Source organism: Heloderma suspectum, chromosome 13, assembly GCF_057233095.1.
Source record: "Heloderma suspectum isolate Gila_16-S chromosome 13, 16-S_ref, whole genome shotgun sequence".
NCBI classification, from domain to species: domain Eukaryota; kingdom Metazoa; phylum Chordata; class Lepidosauria; order Squamata; family Helodermatidae; genus Heloderma; species Heloderma suspectum.
In genome coordinates, this window is record NC_139470.1 from 23,624,205 (window position 1) to 23,640,000 (window position 15,796).

General features: G+C 47.3%; 1 protein-coding gene across 4 annotated transcripts in view; it reads right to left on the minus strand.

Annotated features, from left to right (window-relative positions):
• Positions 1–366: 366 nt before the first annotated feature.
• PLBD2 (phospholipase B domain containing 2) overlaps positions 367–15,796 on the minus strand; it is a 93,278-nt gene continuing 77,848 nt past the window's right edge. The window contains exons 8-13 of one of the 4 annotated variants that reach the window (XM_084820372.1): positions 15,523–15,618; positions 11,854–11,925; positions 10,453–10,605; positions 7,231–7,393; positions 1,770–4,014; positions 367–796 (exon numbers count right to left, since the gene is read on the minus strand). In XM_084820372.1, the coding sequence (XP_084676498.1) occupies positions 3,847–4,014; positions 7,231–7,393; positions 10,453–10,605; positions 11,854–11,925; positions 15,523–15,618 (652 nt within the window). In that variant the 3' untranslated portion in view covers positions 367–796; positions 1,770–3,846. Of the gene's footprint in view, positions 806–962; positions 4,015–7,230; positions 7,394–10,452; positions 10,606–11,853; positions 11,926–15,522; positions 15,619–15,796 lie in introns of all 4 variants that reach the window. The other 3 variants (XM_084820370.1, XM_084820371.1, XM_084820374.1) reach the window with 3 other exon arrangements.

Sequence of the window (15,796 nt, forward strand, 5' to 3'; positions counted from 1 at the left end):
GCTCTCTGCGTACGTTTGGGCCAGTCACCAACTCTTGGTTTTACCTACCTCACAGGGTTGTTGTAAGGATAAAATGGAGAGGAGGAGGAGGACAACGTAAGCTGCCTTGGGTTCCTTGCAAGAGGAAAAAGGCAGGGTACAAATAAATAAACAAAAATAAAATAAAAACTAATCTGAAATGCCCTGATGTGTGCTGTATGCTATTGGGGTGGGTAAATAAATACGTCTCATGATCATATACAACCAACTGGAGATTAAGATCCTTGCTCTGTGCCATCCCCAAATTTATTAATTAAATAACGGGAATTGTGGGTAGCTGAAGAAAGAAAATCTGAATGCGGCTCAGAAACACACAACAGGAGGGAAGACAAGTTAGTGTAGCTATTTATTAGGATAAATAATCATCAAATGTTTTTAAACTTCTGATCACACAAGACAGACAGGAATTCCTTCATGTGTCTGAGCAACAGATCCATATGCCCTGGTCAGCAGGGCCAGGCCTTATGCTGCCAACAGACGGATCCATTCGATTTGGCTCAAGCAGGGGGAAAGGGGTCCCTTGTAACTTAAGACCGAAGGAAAAATGTTGATATTTCTTGCATTTTTCATGTTTGTCATTAGAACCTAAAACCTGCATCAGCTAAAACACAGAACTGATTGAAAATTGGCTTTTGCGGTCTATTGTATAGTCAAGCAGCACTGGACGGAACCGTTTCGCACACTACAGACACACATCTGGGTTTCGCAGCTGGGTTACTGCTCAACAGCAAGAGACAGTGGTACCTTACAATGGAGGCTGGTGGGTCTGATATCAGTGGGGCGGTGCTCCGAGTTTCAGGGAGAACTCGAACGGAGCAACTGAAGGTGCTTCGCGCCTTGGATAGCTCATTTAGAGTTCTGACTGAAACCCAGAGCAGATTCACCACCCCACTGATATCAGACCCACCAGCTTCCATGGGTACCTTAATGAGCACACCTGTGTAATACATACATTTGCAATGCATGCATCTCTCATACACACTTTATGTTTGTTAGGTGTACACTTGGCCAAACCAAACCAAACCAAACCAAACCAAACCAAACCAAAGGAGTTTACTGTATCTTAGCAATTTGACATTATACACAGTTATAGGGGGGGAGAGATCATTATACAATTTAAACCTCTACTAATAGACCCTCAACAACTGAATAGTTTTTGAAAATAACTGGGCCAAACTGGTGGAATTTTTCTCCAGATAAACTCACAACGGTATAAGGGTCCAGAGTTGTGCTGGAGAAAATGCAAGTAAATCAGGGTCTTTTTTACTATATCTGGTGGATGTGTCGTAACGAAGGCCATCCAAAAAAAGAGTCACTGAAAGCAGCTTACGAAATATAAAAACTGTTCTTATCCTGCCATCTTTTCCTGGTTAACAGCATGCGGTTTGTACCTGTGCCCTTTCTCTCTCTGGTTACTTGAAGTTTTGTATTTGGTTGAGTGGTTTTGTACTCATGTCTATCTGGGAAAGGGATATCGAGGTTTAAAAACAACAACCCCGCAACCCTGAGGTACATTGTACATCTACAAATTTGTAATGGGTGAAGCAAGCCTTATTAGGGTCTTATATAAAAACACCCTTTGTCAGCTAGCAAAACGACAGCGCAGTGCTCGTCGAGAAGACAGAACACAGCAGTGATCTGGTTCTCAGCCCAAAGGGCTTACAACGGGGGTGCAGAACCACTATATCCTGAAGGCTGAATTCCATTTTGGAGAAGCTTTCAGGGGGCACATTTCGCTGGTGGGTCGGGCCAGAACACCAAAGATACCAGCCTATTGTAGCTTCAGGCTTTTACCGTCAGTCAGCAAAGCCTTAGGAAGAGGCATTTCAACCTTTTCGGATAGGGCAAAACTGCACAGAAGCCAGGAAATGACCAAAGGGTTGGTGGCTGAAGGAAAAAGGGTGGGACCAGGGGAAAGGGGTGTGGTGTTCCTGGGAACCCCTGGAGGGCCGGATTTGGCCCCCAGGGTGAGGTTCTGCACCCCTGGCCTAGGAATGGCTTTTAAGGCAAACAGGCAGACCCATTACTCACGCTCACACAGATATGTGCATCCACAACGATCAGACAGAAATAGCGACATGAAGATAAGGAAGTCATTTCCCTTTGCATGGTGAAGGGAGGCCTGGCTAGGCAAGAAGGATCTGGAGAACAACTACGAGCATGTCCACTCTATAAATGGAAACGGACTCGTATTTTCCCAGATCTGAAAAGAACCCTGGACCGTACCTGTGCATGCACATGATCAGAGAAACACAGGAAGCTGCTTTAGAACGACTCAGACCATTGGTCCATCTGTTTCAGTATCATCTCCACTGATGTGACTTGGATTCCTGCATTGAGCAGGGGGTTAGACTCAATGGTCTTATAGGCCCCTTCCAACCCTACTATTCTATTATTCTAGGATTGGTAGCAGCTCTCCAGTATTTCTGACAGAGGTGCCTTCCCAGCCCTATCTGGACTGAATCTGGAACCTTCTGCACAAAAATGTGCCGTTTCCTTTTCCTGCGATGGCCATCCCTGAATGGGAGTTCCCTGTGTCGCTAGGATAGTTAAGTCAGCCTAAAACCAGCTGAAGCATTTGCCCAAATCTTTGGCATATCCCTCTGAAAAGAGGACTCCCAAGTTCTCTGGATCTCAATGCCACACATCTTCCCCCCGGGACACCCCAAGACCTTAAACCTCACACTCCCAGCACAACGACAGGAGCTGCAACACGTTAGCAGGGGCCTCCAACAACATAAAAGTTCCTGCAGGCAAGAAGCCCAGCTTGAGATCTTAGATCGTCCGGAGATCTTCCTGAAGCATCTCATGTTTAAGAAAGCAGCAGCAATAACAGGAAATAGCAAGGCTAAGATGTACAGTCCTTGTGTTTTTTCTCTCTTTGGGAAGGGAAATGTGAAGCCCCTTCCCCAAAATCAAGGCTGCACACCATGTCCAGGCCTGCCGTGTGTCCTATGCTCAAGCCAACTGAAATTCTGCAGCATGAAAAATGGGATTCTGCACAACCAGCATGGCGTACTCGAGCCAAGCAATATCTGCATGACTGATTCTGCAACTTCTGCATTACCTGCAGTATCTATTTTGTAATATCTGCATTGCCGATTCTGCAATGTTTACTAAATTTGCATAACTTATTCTCGGTTTTGCTAATAATGGCAAGAAATTAGGCATGGCTTCAGAGCTCAAATTACCAAAGGCGGGTGGATGGATGGAGATGGGATTTTGTGATGGCCCCCTTCCCTACTTTTTCTAGACTGCTACTGGGGTGGGTGGGAGGAGATGGGACAATTTGTCTAAAACTGATGGGAGTCTGGGTGGTTGGGCTTGTGGATTTAATTAAGCCCCCTTCCCCTCCCCACACATACACACAATCTCTTCCCCACATGATTTGCTCCATCCCTGGCCACCAGAAATCTGATTCAGCCCCCTGTTTGGCTTCCAAGATTGCAGCAGCCAATTGGCTACACACACTTTCAAGGCCTATCTTTGTGGCCATAAGGACTAGAAACTTAAGACCAACAAAACCTTCCAGAAAGCTGAGATTCTCAGGCAGATTAACTCTGTGCTATTTTCTGTGCTCCCATGGAATCGCAGCTTACCAATCACCCCAATTATATTCCTTCATTCTCAACTGCTCTCGGCCTTCAAAGAATTTTTAAAAAGAGAGAGAGAGATGTCCTTCATTCTTTCTTCAAAAGAGAACGAGCTAAGGGTGCAATGAATACCCACAAAGCTCTGCGGAAACAGCTGGGATGGCACCCAGCATGCAAGCCCGGCAGAATGGGAGAAGTCCGACTCTGAGAGGCGTCAGCCCCAGCGGACCTGGATAGGCGAGAATCGCCAGAGGTCAGGATGGCCCATGTGAAGCAGATTGTGATAGGGGGACAAACTCCACTGGAACGCAGGTAGGTTGTCCCAGGTAGGTCCACTGGTGGCAATGAAACTATAGTTCTTGGCCATCTGGAAAGAAGTGACCTGGGAAAGAAGAGACAAGAGTTAAAAGTGGGAAAACTGCTGAAATTTTAACAATGAAGTCCTGATACTGGAGGAAACAGCCATGGCAGAAAAAATGATGTCTCGACTTAAAGGCAAAGTTAAAATATCTGATTTTAAAATTTTCTTTTTTCTTTTCATTAATTCATTCGTTCATTCATTTCATTTCTATACCGCCCAATAGTTGAAGCTCTCTGGGCTGTTCACAAAAATTAAAACCAGACAGTACAACATAAAACAATATAAAATATGAAAGCTTAAAACTACAGTATAAAGGTACAACCAGAATAAAACCTAGCAGCAATGCAGAGATTTAAAATACAAATTTAAAACAGCAGAGCTAGAAGACTAGAGTGCTATAATGCTGGGAAAATAAGGTCTTCCCCTGGCACTGAAAGGAGTACAAAGTAGGTGCCAGGCGAACCTCTCTAGGGAGCTCATTCCACAGCTTGGGTGCCATGCAGAAAAGGCCCTCTTCCTGATAGCCACATACAGTATGGCAAGATTTTATTTCATATACAAATCAGGGACATGCACAGCAAATCTAGCAAAGCCTTTCCTCAGACTATGGAAAAGAGACTTCCAGTGCAATCCTAAGCATGTCTACTCAAAAGTAAGCTCTATCAGGTTCAATGGGGATTGCTCCCAGGGAAGTGAGTACACAATTGCAGCCAAAATGTATTTTACTATTATGAAGAACCACAAAGAAAATCTCCAGGCAGCCAATGGAACCTGGACTTTTTTTTTTTACCCATAGAAGAAAAAGGAAAAAAGGATGTTAAATGTACTACCGTCTGTCAGTAACTAGACTTAATTCAAAGCAAACACTCCAAGGGTAAGAAACCTGACAATACCGCACTGGACTAGTTAAGTATTTTTTGCAAAGTGTATAATACTTTGCAAAAAAATAATTAACTGGTCCAGTGTGGTATTGTCAGGTTTCTTAAGGTTTCAGGTCTACAGAGGCAAGAAAAAGAAAAAGAGGGGGCACCCATGAGAAGACAGGGTATTTTGTTGGGAGGTGATATCCCTGAGAAAAGTAGTTTCATATCCACAGTTAAGTTTCATTTTCATTTCCCCAGTTAAGTTTCATTTCTTCAGGTTTGAAGCAGTACTTTCAGTTTTGGCGAAGGAGGGAATAAAAAGAGAGTGAGAAAGACCAGAGGGTAAGAGCAGAGTCGGGGAGACCAGAGCCAGAAGAGGGAGCAGGAAGAAGCAGCCTGGAGAAGTCTAAGAACAGCTAGGGTAAAGGAACTGGCGTTTTACAACTTTGAATTTCTCTTAAATGCCTTTTGTATCACTAGCTCCAATGTGTAAATACCTCTAGTTGTGATTTGCTTGCTTTAATTTATCAGTAAACTGTTGTGGTTAAACTCTGTGTCACTTACACTTGGAGTGTTTGTTTTGAATTTGTTACGGGAAACCTTGTCTTTTCTGTTCTGCACAGTAACTAGACTTAAACATGATATATTGTTTGTAGTTTGTTTCTCTTTGAATTCAGAAAATTAATTAAAAAGTTAAGGAAAGGAAAGGAAAGGAAAGGAAAGGAAAGGAAAGGAAAGGAAAGGAAAGGAAAGGAAAGGAAAGGAAAGAAGAGACAGAGTCATTGATACAAAAGCTTGTGCTTCTCCCCTAGGAATATGTTAAGATCTTAACCCTACTGTCCTGCAGAAGAAGGCAGCCAAGGGTGGGCCACAGCAAAATCGGTGGTCCAAACCTAAGCCTAGGAAAGTGACCACAACTTGCTACTGGAAATGGGGCAAGGAAGCAAGAGTACAAACAGGACTGTTGGTTGGTGCCACACTTTCATCACAACATTCTGAATCAGATGCAGGGGAGCATATCCTAAGAATCTCCAAGAGTTTAGTTCTTAATTTTTGTTTTAAAGAACCAAACACAAAACTCAAGTTTCTAGCCCCCATGACTGCAATAGCCTTGGACAAAAATGCCTTGCAAGATCTAGAGACAACGAATATTCAGAATGTGATCATCACACAACCCGCAAGACCTGAATGCTGTGGGAGATACCGATGCAGCTTACCCCTGGTTGCTAAATGCCCAACCCAACAGAAATAGAGGCCCATCTCAGCTACTGGAGTTCAGGCTGGTCTTCAACACAAGGCAGGCAGTAGTTTTGCTACTCCACACACATTACATGCAGGCTGGAGACAAACAATAGATTTGTCCAGACTTATCAAAAAAACTGCTTTCAGCTATCAAAGGATGTGGGGTCCATTCAACATAGGACAGCAGGGCTGCTCACACAACACACTAACCCACACTCACTGGTTGAGTGTGGGTTGTTTTAAACAGTGGGTTGTTTGTTGAACTGTGGGTTAGCGTGTTGTCTGAAGGCTACACGTTTTCCGCAGGGTGTCTTGTTAACCATGGAATGTGGCTTGTTACCCACCTTGAACAACCCAACAACAAACCATGGATTCTCAAGGCGGTTTGTTGAGAAAAATAAGCCACACTGCATAGTTAACAAACCACCCTGGCTGCATTGAAACAACACGACAACCAGCAAACAACCCACAGCTCAAAACAACCCACACTCAATGACCTGAGTGTGGCTTAGCATGTTGTGTGAACAGCCCCAGTATCTTTATTTGGTGCAGTATATGACTTCTATTTATTTAGTATGATACATGAGCTATTTTAGTACCATAAGCCTCATGGTATGAAAAAGCAGCCTGTATAAAAATATACGTACTATCTCAAGTGCAATTATTGAGCTGCCTGTTTCTATTTGCTTCCCTCACTCTCTCTCTCTCCCCCAAAACAATGTGACAGGTTATGTGTTTTCTGTCTCCATTTTGTGTATTTTCATATTCTGTTTTAATAAGATCTGCAAGGGAAAAAACACTTTTTTCCAGAGAGTTGAAGACAGCTTGAAAGTGGGATCGCTGTTCATTGCGTTGCCATGCTCGTCCCCCTTTTCACTTCTGGTCAAACATGGTTAATAGGATTTGGGAGCCTTTCAGGAACCTGCAAAACCTGTTTGGTCACATCCAACCAAAGGACAAAAAGAAGTGTAACGCATGCACTGTGAGAATGGAAGCACCTTTCAAAGCAATCTCTTTATTAATAAACTATTAAAAGTATTGTTTGTCTCCAGCCAGAGAAATTCCCTCATTTTGCAGAAACCCTCAACTCCTCTCAAGGTAGATTTCCTCTCCTTCACTCACAGCTCCTCACCTTCATATCAGTACCCCCATGTGGCCTCTGCCGCAGAGCCCCAAAGGGGTATGTGCCATTAGCAGGGTTGAGATCTGAGCGGGCAGCAATTGCGTTTTCACCGTTCTGCGGTGGATTGCAGGCTTGGCACCGGGACAGCGGGTCCTTCGGGAAGTTGTTGAACCTGTGTGGAGACAAGGAGGAGGAGCTGAGCACAGCCTGTGAAGTACAGACTTCAAGGCAGTGAGAAAGCATGAGCTTCTGGCCACAGAAGCATCCACCTTTTCTCTATGTGTTCGCGCGCATGCACTGCGGATGTCCATCCCCGGGAAATCCGTTTCTCTTTTTGCTCAATAGAGTCCCACAGTGTGCCCAACTTGGTTTGAATTTGCGGGCAGAGCTGCAGCTTTTCCCCCAAACTCTGCGAACTTTTTGCGTCTTTTTTTTGTGGCGAGGCAGAATTTGCACAGAGATTGGCGCAAACTGCAGCCACAATTTGTGTGACTTGCACAAGTTGCATCTGCGATTTGAGTAATTTGTGCAAATTCTGGATGGAATTTGCACAAATTGCCGCAAAATTCAATGGTAATTTGCGCAACTTAAAAATGCGGGGAAACTGTGAACTGGCCCGACTTGATGCAGATTAAGTCAAGCTCTGCAGTGGTAAGTGGACCAAAGTCTAGGGGGCTGAACTAAGGAAAGCTCACGGAGCTTTCACCCCTTAAACAGCCTCCCCCGACATCTGTACACACGCGCACCAAGTTCAGCTGGATCTGTGTGTGGCTGCCCCATGTGGTGAACCACTGATTGCAGGTGGCAGACTTTTCAGTGAAGTACCATAAGGCCCTGGACTAACTCTGCCTACCAAGGCTGGGTCATTGTATCATTCTGGGCAGAAAGGAACAGAAGATCCTGTTCCAGTTGAGCCTTCCTTGAGCAACAAGGTCTTCCTGAGCGCTGCTGTGATGCTGCATCCCTACTTATTCTTTGCTGGCTTGCTCCTCAATCCTACCTCCTGGTTTGCCATCTGGTCTGGACTTATTCTTTGGTCCTGACTTGTCACACCACTTCTAGTTCCTGGCTGGCCTCAGACTGCTGCTTACAGCCCAGCCCTGACAGAGGGGAACAGTGGAGGCCGGTGGCTCCGATGTCAGTGAGGTGGTAAATAAGAACGTCAGAAGAGCCCTGCTGGATCAGACCAAGGGTCCATCTAGTCCAGCGTTCTGGTCACACAGTGGCCAACCAGCTGTCCACCAGGAACCCACAAGCAGGACATGAGCGCAACAGCACCCTCCCACCCATGTTCCCCAGCAACTGGCGTACATAGGCATACTGCCTCTGGTCCTGGAGGTAGCACATAGCCACCAGGACTAGTAACCATTGATGGCCTTCTCCTCCAGGAATTGGTCTAACCCCCTTTTAAAGCCATCCCAATTGGTAGCCATCACTACATCCTGTGGTAGCAAATTCCACAGTTTAACTATGCACTGAATCCACTCCAGGTTTCAGTCATAACTCTAAAGCTGGAGGGCCAGAGCTGGAGAGCCAGTGTGGTGTAGTGGGTAGAGTGTTGGACTGGGAGTCGGGAGATCCAGGTTCTAGTCCCCACTCAGCCATGGAAGCTCACTGAGTGACTTTGAGCCAATCACAATCTCTTAGCCCAACCCACCTCACAGGGTTGTTGTTGTGAGGTTAAAATGGAGAGGAGGAGGAGTATGTACGCCGCCTTGCGCTCCTTAAGGAGGAAAAAAGGCAGGATATAAATGTGATAAATAAATAGTAAATATAAATAATAAAGGAGCTCTCCAAGGTGCTTTGCAGCCTCCACTGGAGGGAAACTACTGTAGGGAGGTAGGGGAGAACAAACCAGTGAGCCCTTATAGCAGAGAGAACAAGTGTTGTCTACTGGTTAGAGCAGCCGTCCCCAACCTGGCGCCTTCCAGATGTGTTGAAGTCCAATTTCCATCACCCGCAGCCATCATGGAGGGTTGGGGCAAGCTAGGGGTCAGAGCGTTGAACCAGAGCTGAGAAAACCATGGTTCAAATGAAGCTCACTGGAGGCTGGTCCTGCTCTGTCCCCCAACCAGACGAAGTTGTTGTGAGGGTAAAATGGAGATTGGGGAGGGGAGACGGCTGTACACCATCCCTGAGCTCTTGGGAGGAAGCCTGGGATTTTTAAAAAATGTCATAAGTACAATAAAAGCCACAATGAGCCAGAGATCTTCACTATTTTTCACGCAGGAGTCACTCTGGCTCCAGCCGCTGCGGCTGAGATCCACATAGGCCTCTCACTCTCTCACATGCGCATTCGATCTCTCCTCCAGCTCTAGCAGCTGTGCAGTGCATCACTGCAGCTAGCCAATCGCACTGCTCTTCGCCTCATGGGCTCCTCCCCCACCACAGCTAATTGGCTGATTGCTCCCACTTCCTCCTCTCTCTCCCCGTCCCCTCAGCCACCGTACAGTTGGCGAGTGGCAGGTCTCCTGACTCCCCATCCCTGAAGGCTTCTCCAGTATCCCAGATGACAGCAGCTGAGCTGTCACTAAAGTAAACGACAATGTAAAGCTAGAGAGCCCCTGAGAGAGAGAGAGAGAGAGAGAGAGAGAGAGAGAGAGAGAGAAAGAGAAAGAAAGAAAGAAAGAAAGAAAGAAAGAAAGAAAGAAAGAAAGAAAGAAAGAGGTGGAGAGCCATACTTGAGGTGGTTGGGAGCCGTCAGACGCCCATGCTGGCTGACTGGTGGGAGAGAACGTAAAATTGGAGGGGGAAATGGAGTACCCTGCCAAGGGGCATAGCTGGCTGGCTGGCAGGCAGGAGCACTCTACCCTGCAACAGTTTGTTGCACGTCCCACTTGTAAATGAATAGCAACAGGCTTCTTCTTGGGATTGTGGAAGAGTGTTGCTCTTGTTTTAAGCTGCATGCTCTGCTGTGGAAAAATGGTGCCTCGCATTAGGCAAAAACCCTACGGGCAAGATTGGTGGAACACTCTTTTCAGCTTCTGGGCCAGGGACTGGGATGCGCCATTGAGCTTACCCACTCCTGCCCATCATCAGCCTACCAAATTTCTAAGCCAACATTTATCCTACTTATGCCTTACTGGCTCCAAACATGGGCTGCTTGCCCCATTGTTTGCTCTACCCGTCCACCTCACCACGAGTTTCAGAAGAAAGGAGATGCTGCGTTGAGGCCCTTCTTTGCCCAGTCAACTCCCAACCTGCAGGGGGCAGCACAAACAAACCCCTTACCTCATGAGCTGGATCATAGAGTCCATGTCCCAGACGAGGGTCTGGTTGCGCCGGAAGATCTGGGCCCGGGGGTTCTTGTCATAGGTGAACCAGTCGCCATACTTCTCCACCAGCGGAGGAAGGCCACTGGTGTTGAAGATCTCCTTGAAGTACCTGGGTGCCGAGAAACAGCCACTCAAAGAGATGTTTGGGACAGGAGCACCACCTTTTCTAACTGGATCGGTTTTAACTGGAGATGGTGGGGCTGGAACCTGGGAACCTCCTGAACTTAAGATGAGCCATACTGGATCAGACCAAGGCTCCATCTAGTCCAGCATTCTGTTCACACAGTGGCTGACTAGCTGCCCTCAGGAAACCCACAAGCAGGGCATGAGTGCAACAGCACCCTCCCGCCCATGTTCCCCAACAACTGGTGTACCCAGGCATGCTGTCTCTGATCCTGGATGTAGCATAGAGCCATCAGGGCTACTAGCCACTGATAGCCTTCTCCTCCTTGAAAACACAAGACTCAGACCTCACCCATGATCTCCAGCAACTGGTGTACATAGGCTCACTGCCTCTGATACTGGAGGTAGCACATAGCCATCAAGACTAGTAGCCATGGGTAGCCTTTTTCTCCAGGAATTTGTCCAACCCCCTTTTAAAGCCATCCAAATTGGTAGCCATCACTACGCCCTATGCTAGCAAATTCCATGGTTTAACTATGTGCTGTTGTGAAGTCCTTCCTTTTATCCATCCTGAATCTCCCACCAATCAGCTTCATGGGATGACCCCGGGTTCTAATATTTTGGGAGAGGGAGAAAGAGGTCTGCATGCAAAGCACGTGCTCTGCCACTGAGCTGCCCTCCCGCTCCCAGTAAATATTGCAGTGATGAACACAGTTTTCACAAGCAGCTGTCTTCCACTAGGTCAGATGCTCAGTCCATCATGAGGGGTGCAGATACTCATGTCTGGGGGTCAAATCCAATTGGGACATGGCCGGTGCAAGAAAGAGGAGCACAACTCACTCAGCGGCTCCTGTAACTGCCCGTTCAATCGGTTTCTTTATGCAGAGAGAGGCACAGAGCTCTGTGTCTCTTTCTGCGTGGAGAAACGAAAAGTGGGTGGGGGCGGTGATGTCACGGAAGGGGAGGGGCTTCAGGGTAGGCCCCGGCCCCTTGATGTCCTCTGGTCCACCAGCTTGGCGGGTGGGGAGGCATTGCAGCCCTCGCCCCGGCCTACACTGACTGGCAGCGGCACTCCGAGGTTTCAGGCAGGGGGCTTTCCTGCCCTACCTGGAGATGCCAGGGATCGAACCTGAGACCTTCTGCATGCAACGCAGGCACTCTACCACTAAGCTACGACCGTTTCCCGACAGCAAATGGAGGAAGCAAGGATGGCAATCGTCAAAGGAAGCCTTACGGCACATTGTAGCTTGCCCAATAACCTTCTCGGTACAGCTCTTTGGTCTTGTCGTCCGCGATGACCATCCCCCTGGAGAGAAAGGAAGGAAGGAAGAAAAGCAGGGAAGATGGTTTGAGATCGGGGCCAGGTTAAATAGTTAAATAGCCATTAAAATCAGGAAAAAGTCAGGCACCCAAGACAGAGTGCTGGCAAGATGCAAGGTTTAATATCTGTCCCCTCCACCCCAACCCCAGGCAGAGAGGTACCCGGAGCAAAGGATGTAACAGGTAGATGGTAACACAGAGGGACTGACTGGCTAGTGGCTACCCTTAATGATACATTGCCCAGACTGAAAGAGCACAGAAGAACTGGGAGCAGACAGTGGCACAAGATTGGCTCTCTAGCATCACCTGATTCTCTAGGTGGCCAATAGTGCCCAGCTTTGAAATGCCTGCAGTTTCCTCCTCTGGCCAGTCACCAGTGCCTGACCTGCAGGGCTTTTGCTATGAGCCCTTGTAGCCCGACAGGCCCAGCTCCAGAATTTGGAGGGCCCGTGGGCATGATGGCCTTAATGGGCCCCCTCCCTCAGGGAGCCTACCTTCTCACGCCATGGTCACTGCTTTTCCCACTCCTCATCCTTTCTCAGCTTAGGTACCGCTTGCTTGCTTGCCAGGCAGAGAGAGCCAATGAGCAGGAAAGCAGGGGCATCCCCTGCTTCTCTTTCTCACCACGACCGTTGTCTGGGCCACAGCAAGAGGCAGGTGATCAGGCAGGCTGCAGTGGTGAAGAGGAGGAGCAAATCCAGGGGGCTCTTGTCAGTGGGCCCCTGCTGGGGTATGGGCCCTTGGCAGGTGCCCAACCATGCCTACCCTTGGCTCCAGATGGAAAAAAAAAATCCAGGAAGGATAGAAATACAGTAAAAATCGAGGAAGAGCCAGAAAACCCTGGCCTCTTCTGACCTTCAAGAGGTGTCTCCACAACCCTGGATGGCCAGCCCTGCCCCCAGTGCAGAGGAAACCAGCCGGTTTCATCCAAGTCTGTGAAGGGTTGAAGACTACAGAGGCAAGGGAAAAGGTCAGGCGAAGAGGCCTGGAGTTTTTTGTTAGGAGGGGGTATCCCTGAGAAAAGTAGTTTTATTTCCCCGGTTAAGTCTCACTTTCTTTTCTCCAGTGAAGTTTCATTTCTTCAGGTTTGAAACAGTACTTGCGGTTTTGAGGGAGGAGGGTATATAAAGACAGCAAGAGAGCCAGTAAGAACACAGTTGGGGAGACCAGAGCCGGAAGAGGGAGCAGGAAGAAGCAGCCTGGAAAAGTCTTAAGTGCAGCTAGGATAAAGGAACTTGCGTTTTGCAGCTTTCTTTTCTGTTAATGCCTTTTGTATCTCTCAGCTCTATTGTGTAAATACTTTTAGTTGTGATTTGCTTGTCTTAATTTACCAGTAAACTGTTGTGGTTAAACTCTGTGTCTAGACCACGCCTACAGCCTAAACCCCACGTTATTGGAAAAGGGAAAGTAAAAGAAGGAAGGTGGGACTCTGAAGGTGGGAGTTTGAAGGAGGCAAGAGATCCTTAAGGAGTTGCTCAGGGGGTCCAGGTCATAAGGGGAACCCTGACAAAGTCCTTCCAGCCCCCATAGGATTCCTTGGTGTGTGAAGCATTAGAACAGCAAACAGCACTCAGGGGAGCAGATACACTTTCTTCTCGGAAGCTACCAGAGGCTTCTTCCAAAATGACGCCTCCGTCTCAGGGCGCCCAAGGGGGGGGCAGTTCAGTATCCTCTGTGGCATAAAGAGGAACAAGGAGACATTGGCACAGCAATCCTTGCAAGAAGGTCATAGCGTTAGAGTGTGGAGCAAGGGAGGGAGCCAAGTGGGGCATTGTCACAGACCAGGACCCCAAAGCCTCCTTCCGACTCTTTGTCCTCAGAAGAAGAGGCTCCAGCGTTGACAATTCAGGGAGACAACTCAGTTACAGGAAGACATCAAGACACCCCACGGCCTCAGGATCCAGTTCTCCAGGAAGACCCAAGGGACCTGCCCCCTGCATCTAGAGGAGGTTGTATTGCCATCCGCTGAGGACTCCAGCTGTGGAGACACCAGCAGGCTGCAGCCAGCCCTGTGTCATCACAGCCTGAGGCTGCTGAAACAGACCAGGCCCCTTTAAAGAGAAAAGCCCTTGGTCAGTATGAAGGCAGGGCTAACCGGCCTAAAGGAAGCCTGTCACATATGCTTGTCATATTTTATTTACTACATTTATATCTCACCTTTTTTCCTCCTTAAAAGAACCTAAGGCGCCGTACATAATCCTCCTCCTCCCCATTTTATCCACACAACAACCCTGTGAGGTAGGTTGGGCTGAGAGTCTGTGACTGGCCCAAAGTCACCCAGTGAGCTTCATGGCTGAGTGGAGACTAGAACCCGGGTCTCCTGACTCCTAGTCCAACCCTCTAGCCACTACATCACGCCAGCATGTTAATGTATATGCTTGCATTGTTAGCGTAACCCAGGTAAGTTAGGGTTAAAATAATGTTTAGGGATGAGTGAAAGGTGGGAGAGGCTTGTGTGTGAGGATTCCGAGGTTTTAAAACGCAGTCAGTAAGTCAGATAGGCAGTTAGGCACTCAGATAGGAAGTTAGTAAGTCTATCTGCTATCACATAGACTTACTAATTTCCTATCAGACACCCGTCTACCTGTCTATAGGCAATTAGTAAGTCTTTCTGCCGTCAGACAGGCAGTTAGTAAGTCAGATAGGGCCTTAGGGATTGAGGAAGCGACTTCTAGTGAGTGGTGTTTGGGGAATAGGATTTAGAAGGGGTAGAGGAGGTAGGTAGTTTAGGACCAAGCATAGATTGATGAATAATAATATATAACTCTTCTTGTATTAAATACATTTTTATTTGTTTGTTTTTAACTACAAAATCCCACGTGTTGGTTTGTCTTATTGCACTACCATTAGAAAATCTATTCCTTGTTATTTCTCTTGTATTGGGTAGAGGGAACCAATCAGGCATATTGGGTGTCTCTTTAATCCAGAGAGTAAAAGGGGCTGAAGCTTGGTGTGTCAGTGAGGACAACTGACCCGGTGGAGGCAGATGTGCTGAGGAGGTTCTCTTCTCAGTTTCATCAGGAGGAAGCGGGAGAAGGTAGAACCCAGGGGTAAATGTCACAAAGACAAACCCCTACTTAAGGCTCAGTCACTATCTGCTGCTTGTTGGAGCAACATAGAGACCAGCTCGTCTGGTTTCTGGTCCCAGCAATGATGGGAGCTCTCCATGGTGCTCTCCTATAACTTGACTTGCCCAAAACCTTGTTTACCTGATCCCTAGTGGACCAAACAAAACAGGAAGCATCCTACAACCCTAAGCAATATCGCAGTGAAAATGAATGTGTTTGGTTCATTTGGTATTGGTTATCTTTGGTATGGTTAGGCTTCTACAGCACATCAACATTGTATTCTCTCTCACTGCTTGGTGTATGCTTTTAAACTACACAGATAAAAAAAAAAAATCATTAGATTTTGCCATATATATAAATCATCACCAGTTAGCCCAAACCAGTTGTTTCCCTGCTGACCCCTAGTGGAACCCTGTAACCCAGGCTTCACCAGGACCCAAATCCCTTGCCACGAAAGAGGCAGAATAGAATAGGCACCTCTGCTTCGCAAACAAGATACAGTGGTTTGCACTTACGGGATCTGCTCCAGCACAGTGAGGACACCGCCCTGGAGGCCCACCTTGCCTGGGATGAAAGATTTATAATCCACAATCATCCACTGGTTATTGTACCTATGCAAAAAACAAAACAAGACATATCAGGAGAATGCTTAGAAAGCAGAATACACTGGAATTAGAGGGTCTGGAACTGGCGGCCCTTAAACTAAATCTGGCCCTGAGAGGTGCTGCTTCCCCAACCCCAGCCCGCAAACTGCCAACCCCCAAAGGCAAACATTTGCATGGAGAATAG